This window comes from Centrocercus urophasianus, unplaced genomic scaffold (assembly GCF_019232065.1).
Source record: "Centrocercus urophasianus isolate 14NV4802_14NV808 unplaced genomic scaffold, USGS_Curo_1.0 seq_9, whole genome shotgun sequence".
NCBI lineage: Eukaryota > Metazoa > Chordata > Aves > Galliformes > Phasianidae > Centrocercus > Centrocercus urophasianus.
Window position 1 is genome coordinate 9,084,796 of NW_024885532.1, and position 26,356 is coordinate 9,111,151.

The window sequence follows — 26,356 nt, forward strand, 5'->3', positions numbered from 1 at the left end:
TAGGAAAAAAATCAACATTGTAACCAGCAATTATCAAACTACCACAACACGCTGATTTAACATGCTCTGGCTTGACCTGGTGTTATCTCAACCCTTTGAGCCCCATGTTGGGCGCCAAATTGACTGTTGTGGTTTAACCTAGCTGGTGGCTCAGCACCGCACAGTTGTTTGCTCACTCCAGTCCCTTTCCAGTGGGGTGTGGGGAGAGAATCAAGAAAAGCAATGTAGAACTCGTGAGTTGAGATATAGCTATTTATTAAGCTAGAGAAAAGGAAAATAGTTGTGACTATGTATATATGTATATATCTATCTATATATCTATATAAATGTGTGTGTGTGTATAAGTGTGTGTATATATATATATATACAAATGTATGTAACAAGTGATGCATGAGCAATTGCTCACTGCCCCCCCGGCCAATGACCTGCTAGTTCCCTTGAACAGCAGAAGGCAGAGAGATGAACTCCCACTCCCTTCAAAACTCCTTTTGCATAGTGTCATATGGTATGGAAGATACCTTTAGCCAGTTTAGGTCAACTGTCCTAATTCTGTTCCTTCGCAGCTCCTTGGGCTGTTTGCTGCAAATGGCCTTAACTCTATACAACACTGCATAACAGCAACCTTAAATATCAGTGTGTTATCAACATTGTTTTTCTCCTGGACATAAAAATGTAGCATCATACCAGACACTCTAAGGAAAGCAATTCAATCCCAGCTGAAACTAAGCCAAGGAGTTAAGTTTTTTGTACTTTCTTCTGCTTTGCTAACTCCTTTCTTAGCAGGATAGACACCCCTTGGCCCTATGTTGTGCCTGCCATAGTTTGAGGGGAGGACATTGAATTGATTGAGCCATATTTCCTTGGGGAAAAGCAAGAGTGCTTCAAGGTGCAGTTTTGTATTTGGTATCAGGAGCAGGATACACCTGGTCGGATAAATGTTAGAATTTATGTAAAGGTGTATGCGTATATTAAACTAATTGAATGTTTTTTTATTAAGCATGTAGCATATGATGGTGAAGTATTTAAGTATGTATTTAAAATGTTTTTAATATGTAACTTGGTTATATTTTAAAATATAGTTTACATTATATATATATTTGTATTTATGATTTATTAATAATTCTTTCTGAAGCTTTCTGGGGAAAAATTGAGATCCATGCTAATCTGCAGTATTTATAGAGAGAAAGTACTAATTGCTATTCAGTGAAGTTGGAACTGTGGCAGATTTGTGGAAATCAGGAAATTCTACAGTAAGGCTTAAAACTCTTGATAAAATTTGCTCATCTTTGCTGTCCTTCTCTAAATATTGTGCAAGAACTATATAAAGGACTAGTAGTAAGTAGGCTTTGGTTTCCATTTACTATAACTCTGTTAAGGTTTATTGCTCTCATAACAATTTTTAAAACTTTTTAAAGTGTATTGTTTTCTTAACCAATGTAGCTGTCCCAGTTCCAGGAGTTAATATTGAAGAACACCTACAGTTACGGCAAGAAGAAAAGCGGCAGCGTGTAAATAGGAGACACAGACTGGAAGAAGGAAGGGGTAAGTGACTTGATGAGAGGCTTGAACTGTCTAAGGAAACTTAGCCTATGTTCTAAGAATGGGAATTAACTGACTTTGCTTAAGTAGATGAGTGCATTAACGAAACAAAAATCAGAACCTAAAAAACTAGTTTGTTTTTATATAGCCTGATTTTGAAAAATTGTGAAAATCCATATGTTTGTCTAAGTGGAGAAAAGCAGTGTTTTATATGAATCGTAGAATCACAGATTTGTAGGGGTTGGAAGGTACCTCAAGATACCAAGTCCAACCCCCCTGCTAAAGCACGCTCCCTACAATAGGTCGCATGGGTAGGTGTTTAGGTGGGTCTTGAATATTTCCATAGAGGGAGACTATACAACCTCTCTGGGAAACCTGTTCCAGTGTTTTTAAATTACTTTACTATTGTCAATTTAAATTTTTTGCTGATTTGCAATTAAATAGTAGCTTTTATTTTTAATGTAAATGCTTAAACTGACTTAATATAGAAAGTTTAAAAGCCTGCAAGATCGTACATTGCTCATTATCTATAGCATGAATTATTTATTATAAATTACTATAATTCATCAATGAATTTCTACAGTATAATAGTAAACAAAATTTCTTGTTTTGCAAAATGAAATTTTTTTATACTTAAGTAGCCCAAAGCAATCCAGTATGTTGACTAAATTAAAACAGATGCAAAACACCGGAGCATTTCAAAATTTGCTTGTTTTGTGTATTATCTACATCAGGAATTATTGTTGGAATTTTATACAGACTGTTTCTAACAAGCCTTTGATACTGCTCTTGTTTTAAATATTTCAGAGTTTTAATCTGGTAAATAAATAAAATTGAGAGACTTTAGACTGATAGAGCTGATATTTTAATGAAGTGTGCTGATGTGGTTGGTGACATTCTTGTGTGTTGAGAGGAGGAGGCAGCAGTGCTGAAATTTTGTGCTGTATAAGCTTCTGCTGTTTTTGGCAAATACCATTTTGATTATGTCACTAATGTCTGATTTAAATTTTTAAAAATAATGCATTTTCAGAATTTGCTACTGTTTTATTTATTTATTTATTTATTTTTATTGCTGAGATATCAAGTGTGCATTCTGATTGAACCTGTTTTCTAGAGTCCAAGCCACCAAACTCTGTGGGGCAACTTTTGATTTTATTTCATCTGCCTTCAAGAAATTACTAGCTTTATCATAAGTAAGGAGCAATGGAGAAGAGAGAAACTATGGATTTAGAGAAGGGCAGAATATTTATTTTATTTGAATGTTTGCAACTGATTTTAGCTTTGAGGAGTAGGATGCTTTTATTCTTCTGTCTGTGTACTGCTATATTAATACTTGGGACAGCTAAAAATGCTGAAGTATCTTAGAAAGATGTTGATGACAGAGCTGGGAATAAAATTTTCACTTGTAGGGGGAAGATTGGAACAAAAAAACAGAGAACAACATTTCATTGTGTTTCCATTTCTGTGGTTGGAAATAGAACCAGCACAGCTTGTCCACTTTGTAAACTGTCTCTTAAACAAAGATATTCTGGATCTAACTATGTTTCAGATATTCCATGTATTTTTACTGTCAGTTTGATAGGGTGTAGAGGGACTGTACTTAAGGTGATATTGCTGGCCAGCCTGTTGCATACACCTGTATTATCTGTGTGAAAGAGAATTGTAATTCTGTATCTTTGTAGATATTGGAGTTGGTCTGGGTATGTCTGGCTGAAAGTGTGCAGATTAATCTCCTTTTCAGAATGGTTTATGCTCTAAAGCTGAGAACATTTTATCACAAATACTTAGGAGAAATCCTGATTTATACAGTCAGGTATTGCCAGATGAAAAAATCTGGAGTTCTGTTAATTCTTCATCTAGATGCTGTAGTTTTCCATGAGTTGGGGGAGAGAGTAGTGGTGTTCCTGAGAACTCTTACTCTTTCTTGAGAGACACTGGGAACATTTAAATGTTTATCACATATTGATTTAGATATGCAAAGGTTTTGCAACATGAAAAACCATAGATGATCACTGTTAAGATGCAAATTTTGTGTGTAATTAACCAAGGTTTTAGCTTTTGATGCCAATGCAGAAAGGAAAAAATATTTTCTTTCAATCTTCTTCTTCTTGGAATAATAATAATAAAAAAAATAATATTCATTAATTTTAGTTAAAGCTGTTGAGTATTGATACAATATTAATTGAGGCTGCCTGCATTTGAACTATTTTAGATTATCCCAAAGTGTAGATAATTCAGTTATTTCAGTAATTAGATTTATTTTGGTAGATCAAGTATTTAAATGCTATTATTTAAAATGCATTCATCAGCAATGGCATTGTTTATTCATTGCCAAACACACACTTAAATATGAGTAAGACAGCTCTGTTCAATATGCAGTGTTTTTCATTTAAAATTAGTGGAGCTTCTTTCTATAATTTCAATTAATTATGCTGATGCTTTCAAGACCTGGAAGTTATATTTGTTTCTAAGTTTCTTAAAAACTTTTCACTTAAAGTTATATCAAACTCATTGATGACTTTGTTTTTAAGAAAGCTTTCAAGAGGAAGTTGTGTATGTTTGTCCTCAATTAACAGAAAACACGAAATTTACATATGAAAATTACATTAGTATACTTGAGTTGGTGACTTCTATCTGAAAGGGATGTTGAATACTAATAAAGACAAAATATAAATATTTCTACTTTATAAATACAGTTTTAGAACTCAGATTTGCTTCAGACTTTATTAGAACATTGTTTCATGTCCAGTGTTTTAGTTTAACTTATGTGTATATATATAGAAATGCATCTTTCATGTTTGTTTAACAATATGTAAATGATGAAGTGTTCAGAAGAGAGAAAGTGCCTAAATTAATATTATTAATACAATTTCTGTTTAAGCTTTACCACTTGTCAAATTGTCCTGTGCACTCATATTGGCTTGTCTGCGTATCTTTTTCCCTTCAAAAAGTTCTAATGATTTTTCTTTCCTATCAGTTTTATTTATAAATTATCAGTAGAGAAGTTCTTTAAGAACACAGGGAGAAAAATGTAATCTGATATTACTTTCAGTGTTTTGAACAAAAGAAGCAAGCTTAGCAGTGGGCAGTAAAACAAAAATTAACCTTAGTGTCTGCATCATGGTGTCATTGTACATGACTATTTCTGCAGGGAGGTGCTACTTATCTGAAAAAAAATGTAAAAGAAACGTTCACCTTAATCAGTTATCCCTGCCTTGTTAGGAATATTAAAGTGTCATGTTTGTTTTTTTGTTTAGTTGGTGTTTTTGTTTTTGTTTTTGTTTTGTTTTGTTTTGTTTTGTTTTGTTTTGTTTTGTTTTTTAACCATAAAGCATGTAGTCTGTTTTGGTTTTTGATCACCTTTTAAGTTTGCCTACTGTTGAGCTGTTTTTTTTCTATATTAAGAATTTGTCTCCATATATTTTTTAATTATCTGTTTGGTTTCTTTTCTTACAAGAATTCAAGCAGCCAAAAATAGAGTTTTACAGTGGAAAGTACCCTCATTTACTAACTATGCACAGAAGAGCTACTGTGTTTGAAAGAACATAAACTTTAAAATCAAACACTGATGAGTTAGGGAACAGTAGAATAGAGATTGCTTGCACAGCCTTAATTTTTACTGCTTGTATAAAGCAGTACTTTCTGATGTAACTTCTGATCACATAATTTTGTATTGTGTTTTCAGGTAACCTGCTACATTCAGTGCATTGATCTTCATCATTTGGCCATTTGAAATCATTGATTTCAGTCTTTTTTAACCACAGCCAGCCAAAGAGTAGTTGTGCAGGGAGAGATACTAAAATAAATCAAATATGCTTAAGACAGAATTCAAACAGAAAACTCTGTGGAAGTTCTGCCTAAGTGCTAAGATGGACTAGAATGCAGAAGCACATATGCATATGTATGAACTTAATTTACTGCCAGACAAAGATCATCTTGAAAGGCCTGGAATCCTGTAGAACACATGGTTGGGGGAAAAAAAAAAAAAAAAAGAGTTAATCTTGATGTTTCTAGTTCGGGATGTTTGATTTGACAGCTGTAGAAAAACTTTATATAAAAACTAAAAGGAGAAAGTGAATATTATTTACATCATAAAGCAACTGATTTAAAATAGCAGCACTGCGGTCTGCTAGTGACTCCTCTTATGTTTGTAACCTAAGCTACTAAAAATAACTGACTAATAGGTTATTTCTCTTGTAGATCTACATTAGAGACTTCTAGAAGAATTTTTCAGTACTGTTCTTTTAAAAAAATAAAGGAAGCATCTGATATATGGCTGCACTGTTACACCAGAGTAGTTAATAACACCTAAACTTTGCTCTCTTTATACAGATAACCTTGTTTGTAAGTAGAGAGCAGATAGGATCTTTGTAAATAGTTCTTGTGGTTTGTTTCCTATAATAGTTTGGAGGGGATGTCCTTCACAGTACATGACTGAACATGCAGGCTTCATAATGTAATCAATATGTAGGTGTTTCCTATATTCTCATTCACAGGTCACAGATCTAACATTTTCTTACGTGGGTTTGATACAAATTATTAAGAAATGAAGAAATACTGCATTTAACTTTATTTTAAACTTGAGTTCTTCAACTAACTGATTGGAATTGTAGGATATAGAAATATCCAGAAGCAAAGATAAATTCTGCTTTGGTCAGAAGATCAGGCACTGTTACAGAGCCATATTGACTAGGGGATCATGGTTTGGCAACTGTAAGCAGCAGTGTGGTAGCTGTATGCTGGAGTTGCCATTATTTAATGCATCCCCAATATTTTCTGTCTCCCAAATTTCCTATAATTCCTTTACTCACCCTAGCATACTTCACTTCCTTCTGACCTGCTATAATTCTCTCTTTTTATGCCGTATTTGCTCTTAACACCACAGTGCCAAAGATTGCCTTCAGGGCTGCATCTTATCCCCTGGGCTATACAGGTGTTTTCTGGTACTGTGGAATTTTTCACCTAGATTAACTGGAGATCACATTGTCTGTTTGATTTTCCACAGAGATCTTAGACATAAATGCTTCAGCTTGCCCTCTTTCCATTTCTTGAATATATATGTATATATATATATATATTTTTTTTTTTTCACAAATGTTTTCTAATCTGAGTTTCACTTTTATTATCCTATTAGATCCATTCTCTATTTCATTAGCTTTTCATTTCATTGGAAACTGAGTAGTAAGCAACTCCCAGTCTTCCATTGCCATCATTTTAAAACTCCAGTCTAGTTTCTCCTGCTATTCATCAAGTTCAGCTGTATATCTTTTGTCCTCCAAACTTTCCTAGCTTTCATAACCCACCTGTCATTTCTTTTTCCCCTTCATTGACTTTTTTCCACATCTACATTTCCCCTCCAACTTGGAAAGAAGAAAAATAACATTTTTGTGTGAACCTAAGCACTAGGAAGTGAGATGCTAAGCACAGCAAGTGACCTAGCAGATGGTAATCTTTACAAAAAATGTTAACCGATAATATGGGGTAGTATTATGCATCTGTTAAGCAGAAGCTCTGACTGAGAGGAGACTGTGAAAAACAGTAAGAAAAAGCAAGACAATTAGAGGAAGAATCTGCTTGATGATGATAAATCAAATGATGATCCTTGGTCATCAGATGTTAGTTCTTAATTAACAAGTGAACCTATTGTGGTTGAACTAGAATGAAGAGACTCCAGGTAAGCATGGTAGAATTTAAACAAAAATCTATGCTGTATGTAAAAACATACACAACTACTGAGATTTTTGGCCATTATGTTAACTAGCACTTGTAGGAAACTTAAAGCTAGGAGGAAAGGCAGTAGTTGATTTTTAAGACACTTATAGATCTGATGGATTAAAGTGAACAGCAGGAAACATGAGATAATGAGCATTAATGGAAAGTTAGCCTAAATTAATTTGTCAATAAAGATTAGCTCAGAAAATAGAGTATTGATGATCTTGGGGAAGAAGAAAGTGCATTAATTTTTTGGAGTTTCACATGAGCCATTCAAAACGTGCCACAAAGCATGATTTGGGATTTGGGTTTTTGTTTTGTTTTGTTTTTCTTTTAAAAGTCTTTTTAAGGACTGGGTTTGGAGTCTTGTGGAATAGTGGCAGGTGTATTAGTTGCTCATGATTCATCATTTCCACTGACTGTCAGATTACAAGAAGTAGGAGATGCTTCCAAAGAAATTCCTGATGGCAGATTAATTTAACCTTTTAATTATACCAGAAAATACAAATTGAAGCAACAGATTGCTTTTCTGTGATGCACACAGAATCATCTTCAGCAGTACTTACATCTAGATTTTTAAATTTGAGGAAATATTAAATAAATACATTACTGCTTTCTTCAAATGTGAATCTTCTCTTGAAGGTGAGACCTTTATATAGACGAGAAACTTTCGAAGAATAAATTAAATGGATTACAAAATAGATAAAAGATTAGAAAAAATCGTATGATTTGAATTATTTTGTTCATATAACACTTATTTTTGGATTGCAATTTCCTTTGTGATAATAACTGAAATGTAAGCATGATAATGATGAATATTTATATGGTTATGCTGTTTATTTTAAATTTAGCATTGATATGGTGTTATTATTCTAAATTAGCAGTTTTAACAGTAATATTTTAGAATGTAAGTCATGATAATTAATCTTCTAACTTATTAAAGACAGCAGTGTGTATTTATTATCAAAATGAGTCTGCCTTTCCATTACTTGGAGTACATTTGCATACTTACAAATTCCGGTTAAGCTGTCACTGTGGGATATTCATTGTTTCTTTCAATAATATCCTGATTTTATTGTCAAGAAATAATCACTTCCTTCTGAATTTAGATAAACAAATTTATTATATATTTTTTTTCTATTGATTTTAATTTGAGTTTTGTTTAACACACTGTTTTCATTTTGTGAGCTTTCCTATGCATGTGCAAAATGTTTCTCCTCAGGCCCCCTTGTATTTCCTGGTCCTATTTTTATGAACCATCGAGAACAGGCTCTAGCCAGAATCAGACCCCATCCAGCACAGCTAAAGCCTAAGCGGGACAAGCATAAAGGTATTTGGTCTTCCTTATTGGCGAGGGTGGAAAAAGCTGATACTCCCACCTTACCTCTTCCATGCACTCAATCTCTCTTCTCAAAGAAATGCAAAATATGGCTTCTGCCTTTCTTCTTGTTAGTATTTTGTTACCTGAGGAGAAAGAGAACACATTTGTATGTTGACTTTTTTTTAAAAATTGTAAATGTTTGGTAGTCTGCATCATCTTTGTTTTCCTTTGCTTTTTCTATTTTTTTACTGAAAAATGTGTTGTTTTTCTGGGTCTTCTCTCATTTCTGAAGCTATCTCATTCCTAAAGTTCTTGAAGTTTACTGTAGGAAACTTTAACACCTTCCTGTGCCTCAACTGTCACATTTGCACTGTGGTTGGTGTTTTTTCTTTTTGTTTTTGAACTTGTGCGATATAACTGGGGTGATTCCTGTAACCTATCAACTTGAGTTTTGAATTCTAGCCTAAAGTTTTTCATTGTTAAGCCATCTATTAACAAGACTTTTTTTAACGAAACAAGGTATTTGAAATTGCACTTTTTTCAGAATTTAAGTAAGGAGATGTTTTTGGCATTAATGGCACTTCCATTTGTCTGGAAGGCCAACTCATTAAAAATAATTTTGGAACATGGACTGTATTCAAGTGTCTGCATGTATCTGTATCTATATGTAAATGCATGTGTATTTATAGACAAAGAATATATACTTAAAGTCTAGATTACAGATGCGATCTTAAACAGGAAGTTCTAAAATGGTGGGGGTCTAGAATGTGTCAATTTTTTTTTTTTTTTAAAGAATAGCTAAATTGTTAGAATGACTTTTCAGTTGAGTTAATGGAAAGTAGTTGTTTGCACATATGCAAGTAATTTGTATGACAGTTTGAAGCCTTTCTGGATATGACTTAGTGCGTGAATGTGGTCTATCTAATTACGAAGGTACCAGTTCAGGAAATTATCTCAAGTCTATTTTAGGGAAATGAAAGCAGAATTTGATCCTTTGTTTTTGCATATCTTTTCAGTCTACTATATACAATCTGAACATCAATTACTTTACCCTAATTTAAAAATACCAATCTTAATCCCGCTGGTAGAAATTTCATGCTGAAAGACAAAACACACAGAACCTGCTATCAGTGACAGTTATGTAATAACCACTTTTCTTGAAGTAGGTACTTCTACTAGTTGTACTGCTTGCAAAACCTTGACTCTACAGGATAGTCCATAGCAGAGTATATTTGTTCTACCAATGTCTGTTCTTTTATGGTATATTTTATTAGTTGGAGCTCCCTTTAGCTCTGGGTATATATCTCACATATATCCTTATTAGAGGTTTGTGCATTAGTCTCAATTTGAGGTTGGCATTATTTCTTGGGAGCTTGCTAGCACAGTGCAAAGGCCTGTATTGTAATGAAACCTTCTGACAGGCATGCTCCATAGAATTGACCACTTAGTTCTTTCTACTTCATGCTAAACAGGTAAGGGAGATTTGTCTCATGTAATGTCTTTACAAGTAAACATTGAGAGCTTTCGGAAGATGGCTCCCCTAAAGAAGACCATAAATTCCACTATAAACTAGAAATCTCCCCTGACTTCTAGAGGACCTTTCAAGGGAAAATGAAAAATTTGTGAAGTTGCTATCAAAATAATGGAATCACTAAAAGCAGAAGAGACATACCACATCTTAAAAGACATTCCTCATTTGCTTCTCTTAGTATACACAAGATAAAATCAGTAATCTCAAGCAATCTGAGCCAGAGATATTAATTTTAGGAAAAGGACATTATGACATTGAAATCAGTATGTTCTTTCATCTTACTTTTGAATGTGATATTTTCCAAGCCAGCATTTTAATTTCAGACATGTCTTTTAAAGTGGTCTTGCTACAATTCACTTCAACCAGACCTTAAAGATTTTCTGACTGAGAAAAATCATTTCAACTGATGGTACTGAAGAGCACAGTACTAAAATTGCCTATTCCTGCTTCCCAGTCTGCAGCTGTAGAACTTTTCCTTAATGATATTTATTTAAAATTGAACGTGAACAGCTGCTTCAGGGCTGACAATTGTGGCCTAATTTGGATCTTGTACATTGGTATATTACCAAATTTAAATGGCTTTTCTTTGGGGAACTCTTTTGAAATGCTCTCTTAACAATTTATATAGTTTCATTGTCCTGTGGAGAAGTACCTGTGGGCCCTGGTGGGTGAAAAACTGAACATGAACCAGCAGTGTGCTCTTGCAGCTTGGAAGGCCAAATGATATCCTGGGCTCCATTAGAAGACAGATGGCCAGCAGGAGCAGGGAGGTGATTGTCCCTCTCTACTCTGCCCTCGTGAGGCCCCATCTGGAGTACTGTGTCCAAGTCTGGAGCCCCCAGTACACAAAAGATGTAGAGTTGTTGGAGAGAGTCTAGAGGAGGGCCATGAGGATGATCAGAGATTTGGAGCACTTCCCCACAAAGACAGGCTGATGGAGCTGGGCTTGTTCAGCCCTGAGAAGAGAAGGACTGTGAGACCTCATTCCAGCTTTCCAGTATTTAAAAGGAGATTATAAAAAGGAGAGAAATCAACTTTTTACTCAGGTAGATAGTGATAAGACCAGTAGGAATGATTTTAAGATGAAGGAGTGAAGGTTTAGATTGGATGTCAGGAGGAAGTTATTCAGCGAGAGTGGTGAGGTACTGGGAAGGGCTGCCATGAGAGGCTGTGGATGCCCCATCTCTGGAGGTATTCAAGGTTGGATGGGACCCTAGACAGCCTGATTTAGTACTAGATCTGGAGGTTGGTGGCCCTGCCTGTGGCAGGGGTGTTTGAACTTGATGATCCTTGAGGTCCCTTCCAATTCAAGCCATTCTATGATTCTGTGATTCATCATGAATTCACTTATTTTATGGAAAACTTGCCATTGCCATCTACTCATTTCACGTTTTTAGAGTATTTGTATCAAAATTTTTCTTATTACCAAAACTGTATATTAAGCATCATCATAAACTTTCTGATCTATTTCTGCATCTCCATCACTAATTCAGCTGGAAGGAGTAGATACCGTATTCTTTGGTAATCATGGAATACTTTGAAACTAAGAATCTGCTTGTCTTTCATTCTCATTTTTCAACAAGGTAGTGACTTCTTGTCCTTGTTTCAGCTGAAACAGTACTGATAGCTCACTGATGTTTAGTTATTGCTGAGTGATGGGTGCACTGAGCCAGGCTGGGCCAGTTGGCAGGGAAGGGCTGCTGCTGTGATGGCACAGGGCAGGGGATGGGGTGGAGCCAGGACAGGTGGATGAGTTAGTCCAAGGGTTGTTCCATACCACTGACACCATGTGAAAGGCTGTAAAGATGTGTGCTGTTGGCCTGAGCTGTCTGCTGCTCGAGGATTAACTGGATGTCAGTAAACAGGGGGTGAGATGGTGCGTTGCTGGCAGAGCATCTGGTGGCAGGCAGTTCCTTCTTCCTCTTCTGCCATAGTAAATAGTTTTTATCTCAACCCACAAGTTCTGTTTTGTTTTCAGTTCTTTCCCTTATCCCTTTCCGGTAGGGAGGGGGTGAGCAAATCATTGTGTGGCTCCGAGTGCTGTGGTTAAACCACAATACTTCCCACTCTGTCTCTCCGGACTCTTGAGACTTCATCTTTGGGAATCTTAAGTAACAAAGATAAATTATAGTTTTCAGAAGTCTGTATGTTGAGTGGAAGTTGAAGTGAGTTTCTCGAGTCAGTTGAGGTTTGTAGCAAATTCTCCTTTTTTTCCCTGTATTTGGGAGCAGTGATACTTAAATAAATAAAAATATTTAGAAATTTGAATGTATATACATATGCACAATTCTAAAGACATATGAAAACAAAAACAAATACTGTCAAAAGGGTAGAGCTAGAAGGAGCTGAACTTCTATGGATGGAAAAAGTTATGTATAAATGATTTTGTAAACGCTGATACAAAATTGTTGAAGAAAATTTCACTGTAATTTATTTTTTAACAGTTTAGGGATAAGGATGTAGTAGTTTGAACACTTACTGGAGAAAAACACCTAACAAAATTCGTGCCAGTAGTGGTGCAAAAATTCAGAATGGAATTTTTATTTAATTTGTAATTAGAGTGCAAGTTTATTAACACAGTTTCAGAAATGTCATGCACTTGAGATTCTACATACTAGTTTTCACTCAACCTCTGTAGCTACCAATCAGGAATTCAGTGGACTTGATTATTATTTTTTTACCCTTCTGAGAGGGATGACTTTTCTTAATTCCCGAAATATACTGGGAGGTTATGCTTTTTTTTTTTTTTTTTTTTTTTTTTTTTTTGTTTTATTTTTATTATTTCCCAAAAAAAATTGGTTATTTTTTTTTTTTTTTTTTTTTTTTTTTTTTTTTTTTGGTAATAGTAATATTAGCCAAGAGAACTTCTGAGTAAGTTTCATAGTGGAGAAGATTCTCCTTTGGAACTCAAAAATGCCTACTCAGTGTATCTTTATCCTTTAAAATAAATGTATTTCTTTGATAAGGAGATACAAAATATGTTATTTTCTCTAAATCTTGCACAACAGTATTTAATACTACCATGTTATAGGAAACATGCAGTATGTCTAGCTAGTTTCATTTAATGAAGCACATGCTGTCCCATCACATGCTTATTGGCTGTGTGCATTCCTGGCAAATGACTGTTCAAGTGCATTTGCACAGGAGCTTACAGTTATTATTGTCATCAGTGATAGCAGGAGGAGAGAGAAGGTGCCACAGATAAAATCCAAGAACTTTTCACTTTGCACTGTTCCTGTTTGAAAATGTGGTGTGAAACGAGGAGGCAGTAAGTAGGATGCTTACTGAACACATTTTTCTGGTGGCAGTATTAGCCCTTAGAATCGTCCCTGGATTTATAGGCGTATAGCATTTAATACAAAAATAGGCATAAAAAGTTACTACTGCTCTATGAGAGCTAGTTCCTTAAAAGTATTACTTAATACCTGTGTGTGCAGTTTCTTTGCAGATGCAATATATGTGGAACTTCTGTGCACAGTCATGACTTCTTTTTCTTTTTAAGAATAGTAGGATTCGTTAAAACTTTTAATATGCTGAAATTACTTTGGATGAATCATTGGCAATATATATATAAACTGGGTTATATTTTAAGTAAAATATGGCAAGTTTTTAAGTAGTGTAGTGCTCATTGTTAGCATTTCCACTAATAATTCTTTAGGAAACAGCTTGGGAATTACAAATTAACTGCATCTTGAATGCTTTTAGCAGCAGTTGTTTCCCTATATCAGAATTTTTAATGAAGCAGAAGCTGGTCAGAATTTACCACAGAATCAATAGTAAAATCTCTTGGCTGTAGTTATTATACATGTTCATCCATTTTTCTCCTCTTTCTAGAGAAACTTTTTTAATTTAAAAGGATTTTGCAAAAAAATAGTAGTTACAGGTGTTTACTAGCTCATTTGGGTAATGTGTGCATGTATACTGTAGTCATATGGTATTTTTCAATATGAAAATGCACTTTCTTTAGAGTTTTTATTGCCAGCTTTTTTTGCAGATATTGATGTTTTAATGGTGATGAACGTGCTTTCTGTCATGTTGGTTTTTTTCTGCTAGTACTATGAAACCAGTTTCCTTTGTGACCCTGTGTCTAATTGTTAGCAGACTTGTATATGGTTTTCTGAAGGAGAGTGGCTTTCAAGATGCTCGTAAACAAACCAATTATTTGTCACTTCTGTACTTTTATCTGATGCAAGACTGTTTGACTATAGGAACCAATAGCACACTTCATTCTTTATGAAAGAAACCGCAGTATGTCTAGAAATGCATCAGACATAGTAATAGCGGGTATGTCAGTGTTGTTAGGCATACTCATCACATAGTATCAGAGAGTTAGTTATGTAAACAAGGGCTATATGGCCAGGTTGGAGTTAAGTAAAATTGTTAACAAATACTGAATAAATGAGACCAGGCTATACTTACCATGGTCAGTTACAGTGCTTTCTGTGTAATTGATAATATTATTTCCTTGAATAACAAAAGTGATGGTTATTAAGCAAAAATTCTGAAGTTATTTCAGTGTCCTGTTTTGCTCATTGTTCTTGTCTGCTCTTCGGAAGTTTTTGCTTTAGAGGATGTATTATTTTCCTTTTATGTGTGTAACTTTGATGCAGCAGATTGTTTAGGAGTAGAGTTTCTGTAATCTTTCACATCTACTTTGATCCTTTGTCTTGAGCTGTTTCTTTCAATATTCTGTGAGTTCCTCTCATATCTTACAAATGGCGGGGGTGGTTGCTTACTATTCTCATTCTTTCTTCTAACATAACGTTTTTAGAAGACACAGGATATAATTACAAGTTTTGTTTATAGACGGAAGTGGAGAAAGAGGTGAGAAGGATGCAAGCAAAATTACAACCTATCCACCAGGGGCTGTTCGCTTTGACTGTGAGCTGCGAGCTGTACAAGTCAGTTGTGGATTTCACCATTCAGGTAAAAATAAATAAATTTATGGGGTTTTGTGGTGGTGGTTTTTTTTTTTTTTTTTTTTTTTAACGTTCTGATACATGTTTTCACTACTTTCTATTTAATGTTCAATGAGGATATACATGGAGGTGTTGAAAAAGGTTGCAGTATTATTTTCTAGCCGAATACGCTGTCCTCCGACAGTGCAAGAGACTAGGAATATCGTACATAGAATTTTATATAAGCTTTTAAGGAATATAGAAATTTTTAAGCCATTTTATAACATCTGCATGGCACATCTGCATACCTCTGTAGTGATACTAGCTGTGGTGGATTGTGGAAGATCCTGTTTAGTAGGGATTGTTAACTGTGCTGCTCAGAAAGACTAACTGGCATTGATGCATGTTAGCGTGGATATCTCTGAAAAATACTGGTGTTTTTGTTTGTTTGTTTTCAGTGATTTTGATGGAGAATGGTGATGTTTACACATTTGGATATGGACAGCATGGGCAACTTGGACATGGTGATGTTAATTCCAGGTAAGCTGATGATTACAAGACAAGATTGCATATTGCTGTGCTACTGTTTAAAGAGTGGCTAAATTTTTCTGTTACTCTCTAGCTAGGAAGTGGGAAAACTCATATATTGTCCAAATCAGGTTTATAAACTCTCATTTTGCATTTATTCTCCATAAACTTTCTGGGTAGATAGACTGTTAGTAGTAACCATACTGTTGTTCTGTGCAGGTAATTTGTTTAATACATGACAACTTGTATGCGTAGCTTTGATAATTGGGTTTAAAATGCTTCTTTCTGTTTGAATCTCTGTGCATACAAGAGAGAATTACATTGAAATATCTTTAAGGTTTCATTATGTCTGGAAAATATTGTAAACTTAGATTAATATGCTTCTCTTACTTTACTAGCAGTAATTCACTTATTATTTTTTTTGTTACTCCTTTTTGTTTATAATTAGTCTTCAAAAGTAAGTCTGTATGTATGAGTTTCAGTTGCATTTTGTATATGCTTATAGCACGAAAGTGACTTGTGGGTTTTTGTGGTCAGTGGAAATGAAAGAAGTCAACAGAGTCTGAGCACTATTTGACTAACCAGATGCTGCTTATCTACTTCAGATATGCTCAGTAACTGTAAAATATATTGACTTGATCTCCATTGACTACAGCGACAGCACAGACAACTACATACAGGTGGCTATAATGGAAAGCTGAATTCTCACCCTTAATATCTCATCTGCTCACACAAGTTGACAATCAGTTTACTACTGTAAAAAGAAATTCAGAAGTGTTGTTCTTTGCGTGCATGCATTCTGTAGATGAGATTTTGAATAGCAGGAATCACTGAGGATTTGTTTCTGTTCAGTAATGCCTAGTATCCTTATGAAAAAGGCATATAGAGTGCAGCATCCATGATCTGTCTTCAGTTCTCTTGTTTCTCTTGTAGTAGTGAGATGAAATTGCTTGTACATCTGTCCTCCTAATCTCTTTTGAGACTTCCTAATCATTTCTTTTGTCAAGCTTCTGGATAAATCATCTTCATCTTAAAATTGTAATTGTATTCACTAAACAAAGGTAGAGAGGGAAGGAAGGATGAAAGTTTACTGGAAACATTACTTTGCATTGGTTGCTGTGCCTATTGGTATTCTTTAAACTGTTACCCTTACTCAGTCTGCACTGGATTGGTGAATGCAGTCTATGTTTCTGACTATGATAGAGCCATATCACAAATAAATACTCCTTTTAGTTCCTGAAAATTCATGCATACTTGAGGCTACAGCTACTTTTGTACGCACTTCAAGTCATTACTAGAATAAGGTTAGATGCGCTTTTAAAGATAAAGAGATATAATAATAAGCGGCATTTCTACTGATTATTATGTCCCATTTCTGACTGATGAAGTCACTTGGATTTTTTTGAGGATATCAGGACTATCTGCCCTATTTGTTAGAATTCCATGCAGTAAACATCACATTTGCTGCTTATTTAGACAGAAACTAGGTGGAAACTGGATGTTTTTCTAGATGAAATCCTAGAAGAGAATGTGAAACATCCTATGTCAGAGGATAGTACCTGACCTTTTTTAGAAGCTGAGAAGGTACAAGCAGCTTGGCACTGAGCTTTGTATCATTCTACAGGATATCCCAGACAGTGTCTGAAAAAAGCCTTGAAGAAACTGGGCGTATGTCCTATGCATGAGAACTGGCTATAAGTACTATATTGCTGTCTAGCACCATCATTCAGATGATGATTTCCTCATTGATGTACTTCTTTTTCCAGCTTTTAAGTAGAGATCACTCCTCTGTCCTCACAGTAAGGGATTCAGAAAAGGAAACAGGGAATCCTTATGCAGAGTTCCACCTCAGTTGGGACGCACTGGTGCTCAGATGGCCAGCTCCAGCCAGGTCAGTGTTATGTCAGTCATGCAGTGTGTCACATTGCCTGTATTGACCTCAGGAAGACCATCGTCTTCTGAATCAAAGAACTGATCATCTACTGTGTTTCCAGGAGAGGGAAAAAAAGGGAAAAAAAAATGAGGACATACAATATAGATAGCTTAGCTAATATATGGCTCCCCCAGAAACAAGAACTGACAGGACACTTGCAGCAGTTGTCATTTTCATCTGAGTCAGCCATCTTCATTACCAGATAATGTAATGATGTAAGTTTCTGGGCAGCAACTGATGACGTATCCTTTCAGAAACTTCTGATTTGTAGCATAAAGATTAAGTAGTGAATCTTGTAAATGTTAAACTGTTTTGAATTCTGCACACGTGTCCAGACATATCTTTCTCTTTATTAAGATGATTCTGAACTCCTGCTTTAGGCTGTGGTAAACACTACAAATTCTTCTTGCCACTTCAGTAAGAATGAGGCATATTACATGCCCTAGAAAGATTTCAGACAATTTTGTATGTTCACAAGCCAACAAAACAAGCAGATGAGCAGCATGACATGGTTCTCAATAAACTTATTACTACAACTGAATTACTGAACTATTACTAGAAATAGTATGGAGGAGTAAGCAGCATGCACAAGGTAGTGTTAGTTTTTTTTCTCCAACTAAAACTTGCGTCATTCACAGATGGATCACTTACAGATGCAAATGATCTGGTTCCTGGGAGACCATTTTTTCCATATCAGCATACTAGGGTTATTAAACTAATTTGAGTAGACTTTCTGTTGTAAAGATCTGAGCAGTAGGTGTTGATGAGATATTCACTCCATGAAGAATTTAATAGCCTCTTCTTATTCCCTCTTCGAAGTAGTTACTAAGTGGGTGAATAGAAGCTCAATGGAAGCAAGAAACACTTTGCGATATCTACTCTTGGTGAAACAATAGTACATCTTGTATTTGGGAAAGCAGAGGGGTTGTTTCTTGTTTCTGCTTCTTTCAAGAAGCACTGACTTAAAGCTTACTGTTCAAACTTTGCCTGCGTTTCTTATTCCAGCTGTTGATTTCAGCACTACTTTAACAAGCACATGACATGGAAGTAAAATTCCAGTAATAAGACCACTGAAGTAGGACAGTACTCGTATATCTTTGTTTCCAAAGGGTCAATAATAAAAAGGCAGAATTAATTGAGCATACCTTCCATGGACTGCCGTCTATGTTCTGTTTATAGACGAAGTGTAAAGGTTATGCCCTATTAATATTTTCAGAACATGTTGCATAAGGCTCTATTTCTAAGTGCCTTGTCTGATTAATTTGCTTCAGTGGTAGCATGCAGGTCTTATTTACATATTTCCACTAACATTCAGTTATGTCTAAAATCTAAAAATCTCCACCTTCTTACCCCTGCACTGTCCAACTCTGCCTGTAATTGAGTTTTTCTGTTTTCCTTTGACACACTGCACAGTAACAGCCCACGGAGAACCTGAATTTACAGCACCACGGTCAGCAACCCCAAGTGAAACTCTATTGCACTTCACAGCCAGCTCTGGCTGGGCAAGTACCGTGGACAGCAATCGTTCAAACAGCTACTGTGGGATGTATTTTCAGAACCAAATCTGCTGCCAGAAATGCTTACCCTTCAGGACAGAGGAGGGTTTCTGTGTGGGTAGCTAGAATTGTATTTGGGTGTTCTGTGAAATCTTGAGTTACCTGAGGTATGGGTATCTGCTGTTTTTTCACTCAGCAATCTGATGTTACCCCAAGAGATATCTCTCAGGTTGCAGTGTATATAGTTGAGTTTGCCTGTGTCATTGCCTGTATTGTATCCAGAACCACATTTTTCATCACCATCTGAGAAGAATAATTCTCAAATGTAGAAAGCCTACTTGTCAAAACTCTTGACAAAGGTCTCCCACACTCCTAATTGTCTACATGCAGATGTTCTCTGTTGAGTTTCCATGGGATAGGAAAATACTCAGTTGTATCACAGATTCTAAACTCTGTGTAAGTGACTTAAGTCTAGTTACTGTATTTTACCAGGTATTTCCTCCTTCTATGAAGAGAAAATTATTAATGTTCTGCAGTTTTACTGTATTTTTGATGTAGTTAATTGCCTTAGAATTTTCCTGATCATTTACATTGTAGATCCATCATTTCAAAAGCTGAGCTGTCTTAATAGAAGGGCTATATAAAAATAACATGCTAAATGTGCCTATGTTAATAGCTTCTTCACTTTTGCTCTGCTGCAACTAAGCAAATTATTGGATTTAATTATTGGAAAAAATATGATATTGTGAAATTAGAAGGCCAAAAACCTTTCTGGCCATCTGTACAATAGGATTTACAGAAACATGCACTTGGAGTGAGAAGCAACTCTTATTCCTTGAAATTTTTCATGTCTCTCATACAGTCTACCCATAACCCTCTGAGAGTCTTAAAGTCATCATGGGGTTTGTACTGCAAGAAAGCTGAAGGAAGCTTGTAGCTTCTGGCTCTTGAATCTTTTATGTTCACATTTATGGTTATATACCTACAGCTTTTACAATGATAAGGGGAGAAAAAAATGCATTCACATTTTTGAAAGTTTTAAAAAATCTTCCATGGGAATTTCCTTCTAACAAGAATGCTTTTATATTTGTTTTTAATTAGATTATTTTTTTTCTGGTTTGGTGTCTTTTTGAGCTTTCTCAAAGATTTTAAAATGTTTTGTCATTACTGCTGCTAAACTTAGCTCCCTGTATTTGTGTATTGTATTATTGGCATCTAAACTCTCGTGGTTTTAGGCCAACAAAGTCTTCTGAGTTTATAAATGTTGTGTTGTGCATCCTCTAACAAATTCTATGCTGCTTTTCATTTTCTTAATCTCTATTCAATGCAAGCGATGTTTTCCACAAAGGAATTAATTATTTCTAGGTACATTCTCTCTCTTTCAGGTCATTATGCATTCTTCACACACTTTCTGCATTTCCATGTGTCTACATTTTCCTTTCTCTTAGAATTCAGTTTCTCTCCTTTCTCCTCCTTTCTTTACTTTGGTTTTGCCTGCATCTTAGCCAAAAGAAAAGCACACAGATAACCCATCTTCTTGCACAACAGCTGCTAAACAGTTCCTAGGCTGATGATTTTTTATTCCAGAACAGGACAACCTGTTCTTATTTTAGCTAAACTAGCTTTGGAAAATGTGTGCTTAGAAGTAAGTTACTACAGTACTGCTGCTCTCTAGGGCCAAGATTCCCAAACAGGGAGTTGTTCCAGAGTCACTTGTTTGTTAAATTCACATTCATTCTAAGTCTAAAGTACTTTTGATGTCTACTGTAGATAGACATTCATTATAGGTCTCAGATTTTAATACAGTTCTTCCAGGCTCCTTTGAATCCATTTTATTGTAGCTTAGATAAAAATTGTAGTTGTATCTCACAATTCATTCTTTTGTCTTCTTCTATTTCTATTCTGATTAATCACTGCTATTTTTCTTTCTTGCTTCTTGCTTGTACTACTGATTTTTTTTTTCCCCTTCATTTTATTGAAATGGGAAATTGATTTTCTTATACCTGTCCATATTTGAGAGGCATAAATAGTAGACTTGTCCAGATCTTTCTTCTGCAAAACAGTTTGGAGAGGATTGTTCTTTCTCAAGTCTATGAATTTGATGAAGAGCAGTTTTTTAATGACTTAGTCTCCATTAAAAAGTTGCTGGAGGTGGGTAGACTTTCTCTTTGCTTTGTAATTCTCTACCTCAGGAGAGCCATATTAGTGCTGCTTCTGATAACTGTACTAGAGTACCAGCCACATGTGGCTTTGATTGCTTCATAAATCAGTTTTGTTAAGTGCTTAACCAATATCATCTCCTCACTACAGAATTTGCTTAATGCTACAATTCATTGCTGTATATTTTATATGTCTGTATGCGCATATTACTGTAACCACAGTAGCATTAATGTAATCCTACAATAATATAGATTAACTATTTTTATTCCTATGTTTAATTGAAAAGGCTACCTGATCTGATTCCTTGTATCAAGAGGGCATAGACTCAAATATCTGATATATTTTTTGAGATCCTGTTCATTTAGTAAGTAATTTATTGCTTGATATTGGTACCATATGGTGTGTAAACACAGTGAATATATTTTAGTTAGTGAAATCCTAGTAATACTAATATACTAAATGTTGAGTAATTATGTATTGAAACAAGATCAATTTATTTTGATATAGGGGATGTCCTACTTTGGTGCAAGCATTACCAGGTCCTAGTACACAAGTTACTGCTGGAAGCAACCATACAGCTATTCTCTTAATGGATGGCCAGGTTTTCACATTTGGAAGTTTCTCAGTAAGGAAATAATAATGTTTACTTTTGGAAATAAGCTTATGATCAATGTATTGTTCAAAGACCTTTCAAAATTGTTTGCTTATAATGCAAACACAGAACAACTCATGGATGCTGCATGTTTTTTAATTTACGTCTCATACTTGAAAATGGGACATCTAATGTTGATGTGATTTGAAGAGCATGGTGCAAGTTATTACTGATATTTTAATATTCTATAGACTGTTGGCATTTAAAATTCAGTTGCTTCATAAGATGGACAAGTTTTCTCAAGCTTTGATGCCATATTTAGACTACTTTTTCTATGTCTGCTCTTTCTGCTGCAGTGCTTGAAAGTTCACTGAAAGCCTTATAAAGTCAGAAAAGCTCAAGCCCATTACTTGTAAATATCTTCACTAATTTTGCTTCTGTGTAGTTTGATGTATTCTCTTATAGCACACAGTGCCTGTTTCAAGTGAAAAATTGATAAACAATTTCTAAATAGGCAAAAATTGAGAGAAATGAAAGCAAAATATAATTTTTTTCAATACTGAGATTTTCAAGAAATGGTTTTGAAAATAATTCTGTTTCAATGTTTTATTTATTAATTTGGTTTTAGTTATGACTGAAGGTAAGCATCAGTAGAAATAAGACATGTACAGATGAAAAAGTTGGGCTTTACAAGTACAGCTACTTAGAAGGATCAACAATAGTATCAGTACATTCATTTTATTATAGAAATACTTACTGAAAATGAACATAGTATTTAAGACTGTATTCATTTGACATGCAAATAAGCAGAAAAAAGAGCATGAGTAATATGTGTCAAAGTATATATATTCATTAGAAAGTGTTGAGGTGCTGGAACAGTTGCTCAGAGGAGCTGTGGGTGCCCCATCCCTCACTCAAGGCCAGAATGAATGGGGCCCTGGGCAGCCTGATCTAGTTTGTGGCATCCTTGCCTACAGCAGGAAGATTCGAGCTGGATGATCTTTATCATTCCAACCCAAGCCATTCTATGACTACAAGCTGCATTACATACATTTAGCATAACAGAAGTTATTTTTCATTCTCTGTTTGACTTTGATAAATTTCTGATGTTTCTTAGGTAAATAGTACATTCTCTTCAAAAATAACACGTAATTTTAAAAAAATGGACAAAACTTCTGGTCTTAATTGATTATGTTCTCATTAAATAATTGAAAAACCTAACTGAAAAGGGAGGAAAGCATTTGTCAAAAACTTCTGTTTAAATATATAGAGGTTTTCTTAGAGTAGGCATCATTTTCTGAAGGTACTTTTTCAGTAAACTCTCTCTTCCAAATGACTTACAGTTTTTGTGCTGAAGCTGTCTAACTTGTTCATCTTTGAGACTCACTATTAAGTACTAATTTTTGCATTCTCTCTATAGAAAGGTCAGCTTGGTAGACCAATTCTGGATATGCCCTACTGGAATGCGAAACCAGCACCTATGCCTAATATTGGTTCTAAATATGGACGCAAAGCAACATGGATTGGAGCAAGTGGAGACCAGACTTTCCTCCGGATTGATGAAGCTCTCATTAATTCTCATGTGCTTGCTACATCAGAGATATTTGCAAGCAGGCATATAATAGGCAAGAACTCTCCTAGAATATTTTATTACAATTACAGAATTTTTGGAGAAAGATCATATTCAGTCATGCAAACAATAGAGAAGTAACAAGCTGAAAAAGTGAATTAAGGGAATTAAAATATTTTTACCTTCTACATATAATGCAAATGGTAATGCTAGCTCCTTTAGGTAATTAATTTTATTAGAAAAAAGAGCACAAAAATCTGTGGATTTTTTTTGTACTTCATGGATTTTCTTGCAATCTTACTGTGGTTTAATTTTTTTGCTGTTAGAAGTGTTTCTTCTTCACTACTATGTATGTTAATGCTTTGTGCACAGAAAATGACATGCAATTAGTAGAGTCTTTTTTTCTTTTTTTTCCTTTTGCTCCCTGATCCAGGTTTGGTACCAGCTTCAATATCAGAACCTCCTCCTTTTAAGTGTCTTCTGATAAACAAAGTAGATGGCAGTTGCAAAACATTCAATGATTCTGAGCAGGAAGACCTTCAAGGTTCTGGTGTGTGTCTGGATCCTGTCTATGATGTTATTTGGAGGCAAGTGTGGATTATAGCTCTAAAAGTCTTTAAAAAGTGCTTTAAAAAGTGTTTTGGAAGGTTGGAAATTTGATGATATTCATTTACTTAGTAAACAAAAAGCAATTTTTACTCTTTCATGCATCTTATTTAACTTTTTTTTGGATTATATGTTCAAAAAAGCCCAAAAGAAATTATTATTTTAATTTTTCAATTTCTGTTCTTTTTTGAATCATTTTCATTCAAGTATCACTGGAAAACTTGGGCAAGACAGAATAGTCTCTTAAAGTTGGAGGAAAGCAAGGAACAAACTAGTCTGCACTATCTGGAGAAGATATTGTCATGTAGATTTATGTCTTTAAAAGATCTTTAAATTGTGTCTGTAGGTTACCTGCATTCTACTTTGGATGTCTTTATCCAAGATCAAGACATGATAATTTCATTGCCACTTAACACTGAAGCATGCATATTTGCTAGGCATAATTCTTCAGTACCTGTGAAGTTTCCCAAATGACTATAGTCTTGTATTGTGCACATTCCCAGAAGTGTCTGAGATTCATGATCTATGCACCCATTCTTACTTAAATTATGCTCAGATTTGAAATAAGGAAGAGTAGCACTCATTTCCCGTAACGACTCTTGGTCATGGAATGAAAGATTGGTTTGTGAATGCTGGAGTTATTCCTTGCCATGGGAAAGACAGGATGTTTCAGGGAAGAAAAAGGCACGTGATACCACTCAGCTTTATGTAAAATTATATTGGATGAAGCTCAAATTTACATTTCACACTATAAGAAAGTAACTTAAAGATGAAATTATGGGTAAATGTGGATTGAGGTGTTGTTCTCAATCCTTGTGGATTGAGATCTTGCAAAAATTTGGGGACTTCAGAATTGAATCTAAGACTTAGGGACTTAACTGAAGTGAAGAATAGACTCTTGAAGTCTCTAGTTAGTCTGCAGACTTATTTCTGTGTTAGATTCCATGCTTGTTTAACAGAGAATACTAAAGCAATCAAAAGAGGGGACATTAATAAGTATATTCATTAGTGATAAAATATTTGATATATTTACCATTACTACTAGCCATTTTTTTCATGCTGATTTAAATTAAGGGGACACTTTCTCTGTACAGAGACAGCATTCTTGACTGCATAAATTTTAAAGATTTTCTTCACAGTTCTGTATTTTTTTTAAGTTAATATTGTGATTGAAAAGAGTAAATCATTTCATGGCTTTATATGCATCTGTATATGTCTATAAAGTTACATATTGCTTAATTATTTAAATCCTGAATAATCATAGAATCCTTTGAGTTGGAAGAGACCTCTGAAGGCCATCTGGTTTAACCCCCCTGCAGTGAGGAAGGACACCACAGCTAGATTAGGCTGCTCAGGGCCTGATTCAGCCTTGCCTTTAAAATCTCCAGGGACAGGGCATCAACCACATCACTAGGTAACCCGTTCCAGTGCCTCACCACCCCCACTTTAAAAGATTTTTTTCCTTACATCTACCCTAGGTCTACCCTGTTTGAGCTTGAAACCATTTACACTTGCTCAGTCACCACAGACACTGCTAAAGAGTCTGTCCCCTTCTTTCCTCTAGTTTCCCTTTACATACTGAAAGGCCATTATCAGGTCACCTCACAGCCTTCTCTTCTCCAGGCTGAACAGCCCCAGCTCTTTCAGCCTGTCATCACTGGAGAAGTGTTCCATTCCATGGATCCTTTTTGTGGCTTTCCTTTGGACATGTTCCAACAGGTCTATGTCTCTCATGTACATAGGACTCTATACCTGGACACAGTACTCCAGGTGAGGCCTCACCAGCACAGAGTAGAGGAGCAGGATCCCCTCCCTCAACCTGCTGGCCACGCTTCTTTTGATACAGCCCCAGATACAGATGACTTTCTGGGCTGTGAGGGCACAGAGCTGGTTCATGCCTTGCTTCCCATCCCCCAGTAGCCTCAGGTCTTTTTTGGCAGGGTTGCACTCAATCCTTTCATCCCTCAGTTTGCATCGGTAGTGGGGGTTGCCTCGACCCAGGTGCAAGAATACATGGTATCCTCTGACATCTTTATGACTTTTTCCTTCTCTGTTGCTTATACCGTCTTAGTTCTTTTTGCATTTTAGGTGCAACGTAACAAGTGAAAATGTATTTTCCTCTCATACATCAGCCATGTCTTCTGCTTTTTCCTTTTACATACTGATATCAGAGATGTCATTTTTTGCATGTTAATCTGTAGTATGAAAAGTCTTTGTATTCTCTTGTTTATGCTGCCATTTTCAATAATCCTGTATAAACTTGGAGTGTGATGTTATCCATTTAAAAAGTCCAAAATATTTTGTATTTCTCAAGATCTTTTAAAACTTACTTAAAGAGAGTACCTTTGTAGTTGTTACCTTTATCATTCTTGGGCACATCTGCCACAATGTCTAAAGTTCTTTGCTAATAATTCATGCTGCTTGATAGACTATACCATTTTAATATTTATGAGGATTGAAAAATGTCTAT

The 26,356-nt window shown here is 35.2% G+C and overlaps 1 protein-coding gene across 7 annotated transcripts in view; it reads left to right on the top strand.

Moving 5' to 3' along the window:
- Positions 1–26,356, top strand: part of MYCBP2 (MYC binding protein 2) — a 212,535-nt gene that overhangs the window by 70,068 nt on the left and 116,111 nt on the right. For all 7 annotated transcript variants that reach the window (XM_042839182.1, XM_042839183.1, XM_042839184.1 and 4 more), the window contains exons 17-23: positions 1,441–1,542; positions 8,474–8,581; positions 14,910–15,029; positions 15,460–15,541; positions 21,626–21,743; positions 23,131–23,335; positions 23,714–23,867. In XM_042839182.1, coding sequence (XP_042695116.1) covers positions 1,441–1,542; positions 8,474–8,581; positions 14,910–15,029; positions 15,460–15,541; positions 21,626–21,743; positions 23,131–23,335; positions 23,714–23,867 — 889 coding nt within the window. The remainder of the gene's footprint in view (positions 1–1,440; positions 1,543–8,473; positions 8,582–14,909; positions 15,030–15,459; positions 15,542–21,625; positions 21,744–23,130; positions 23,336–23,713; positions 23,868–26,356) is intronic.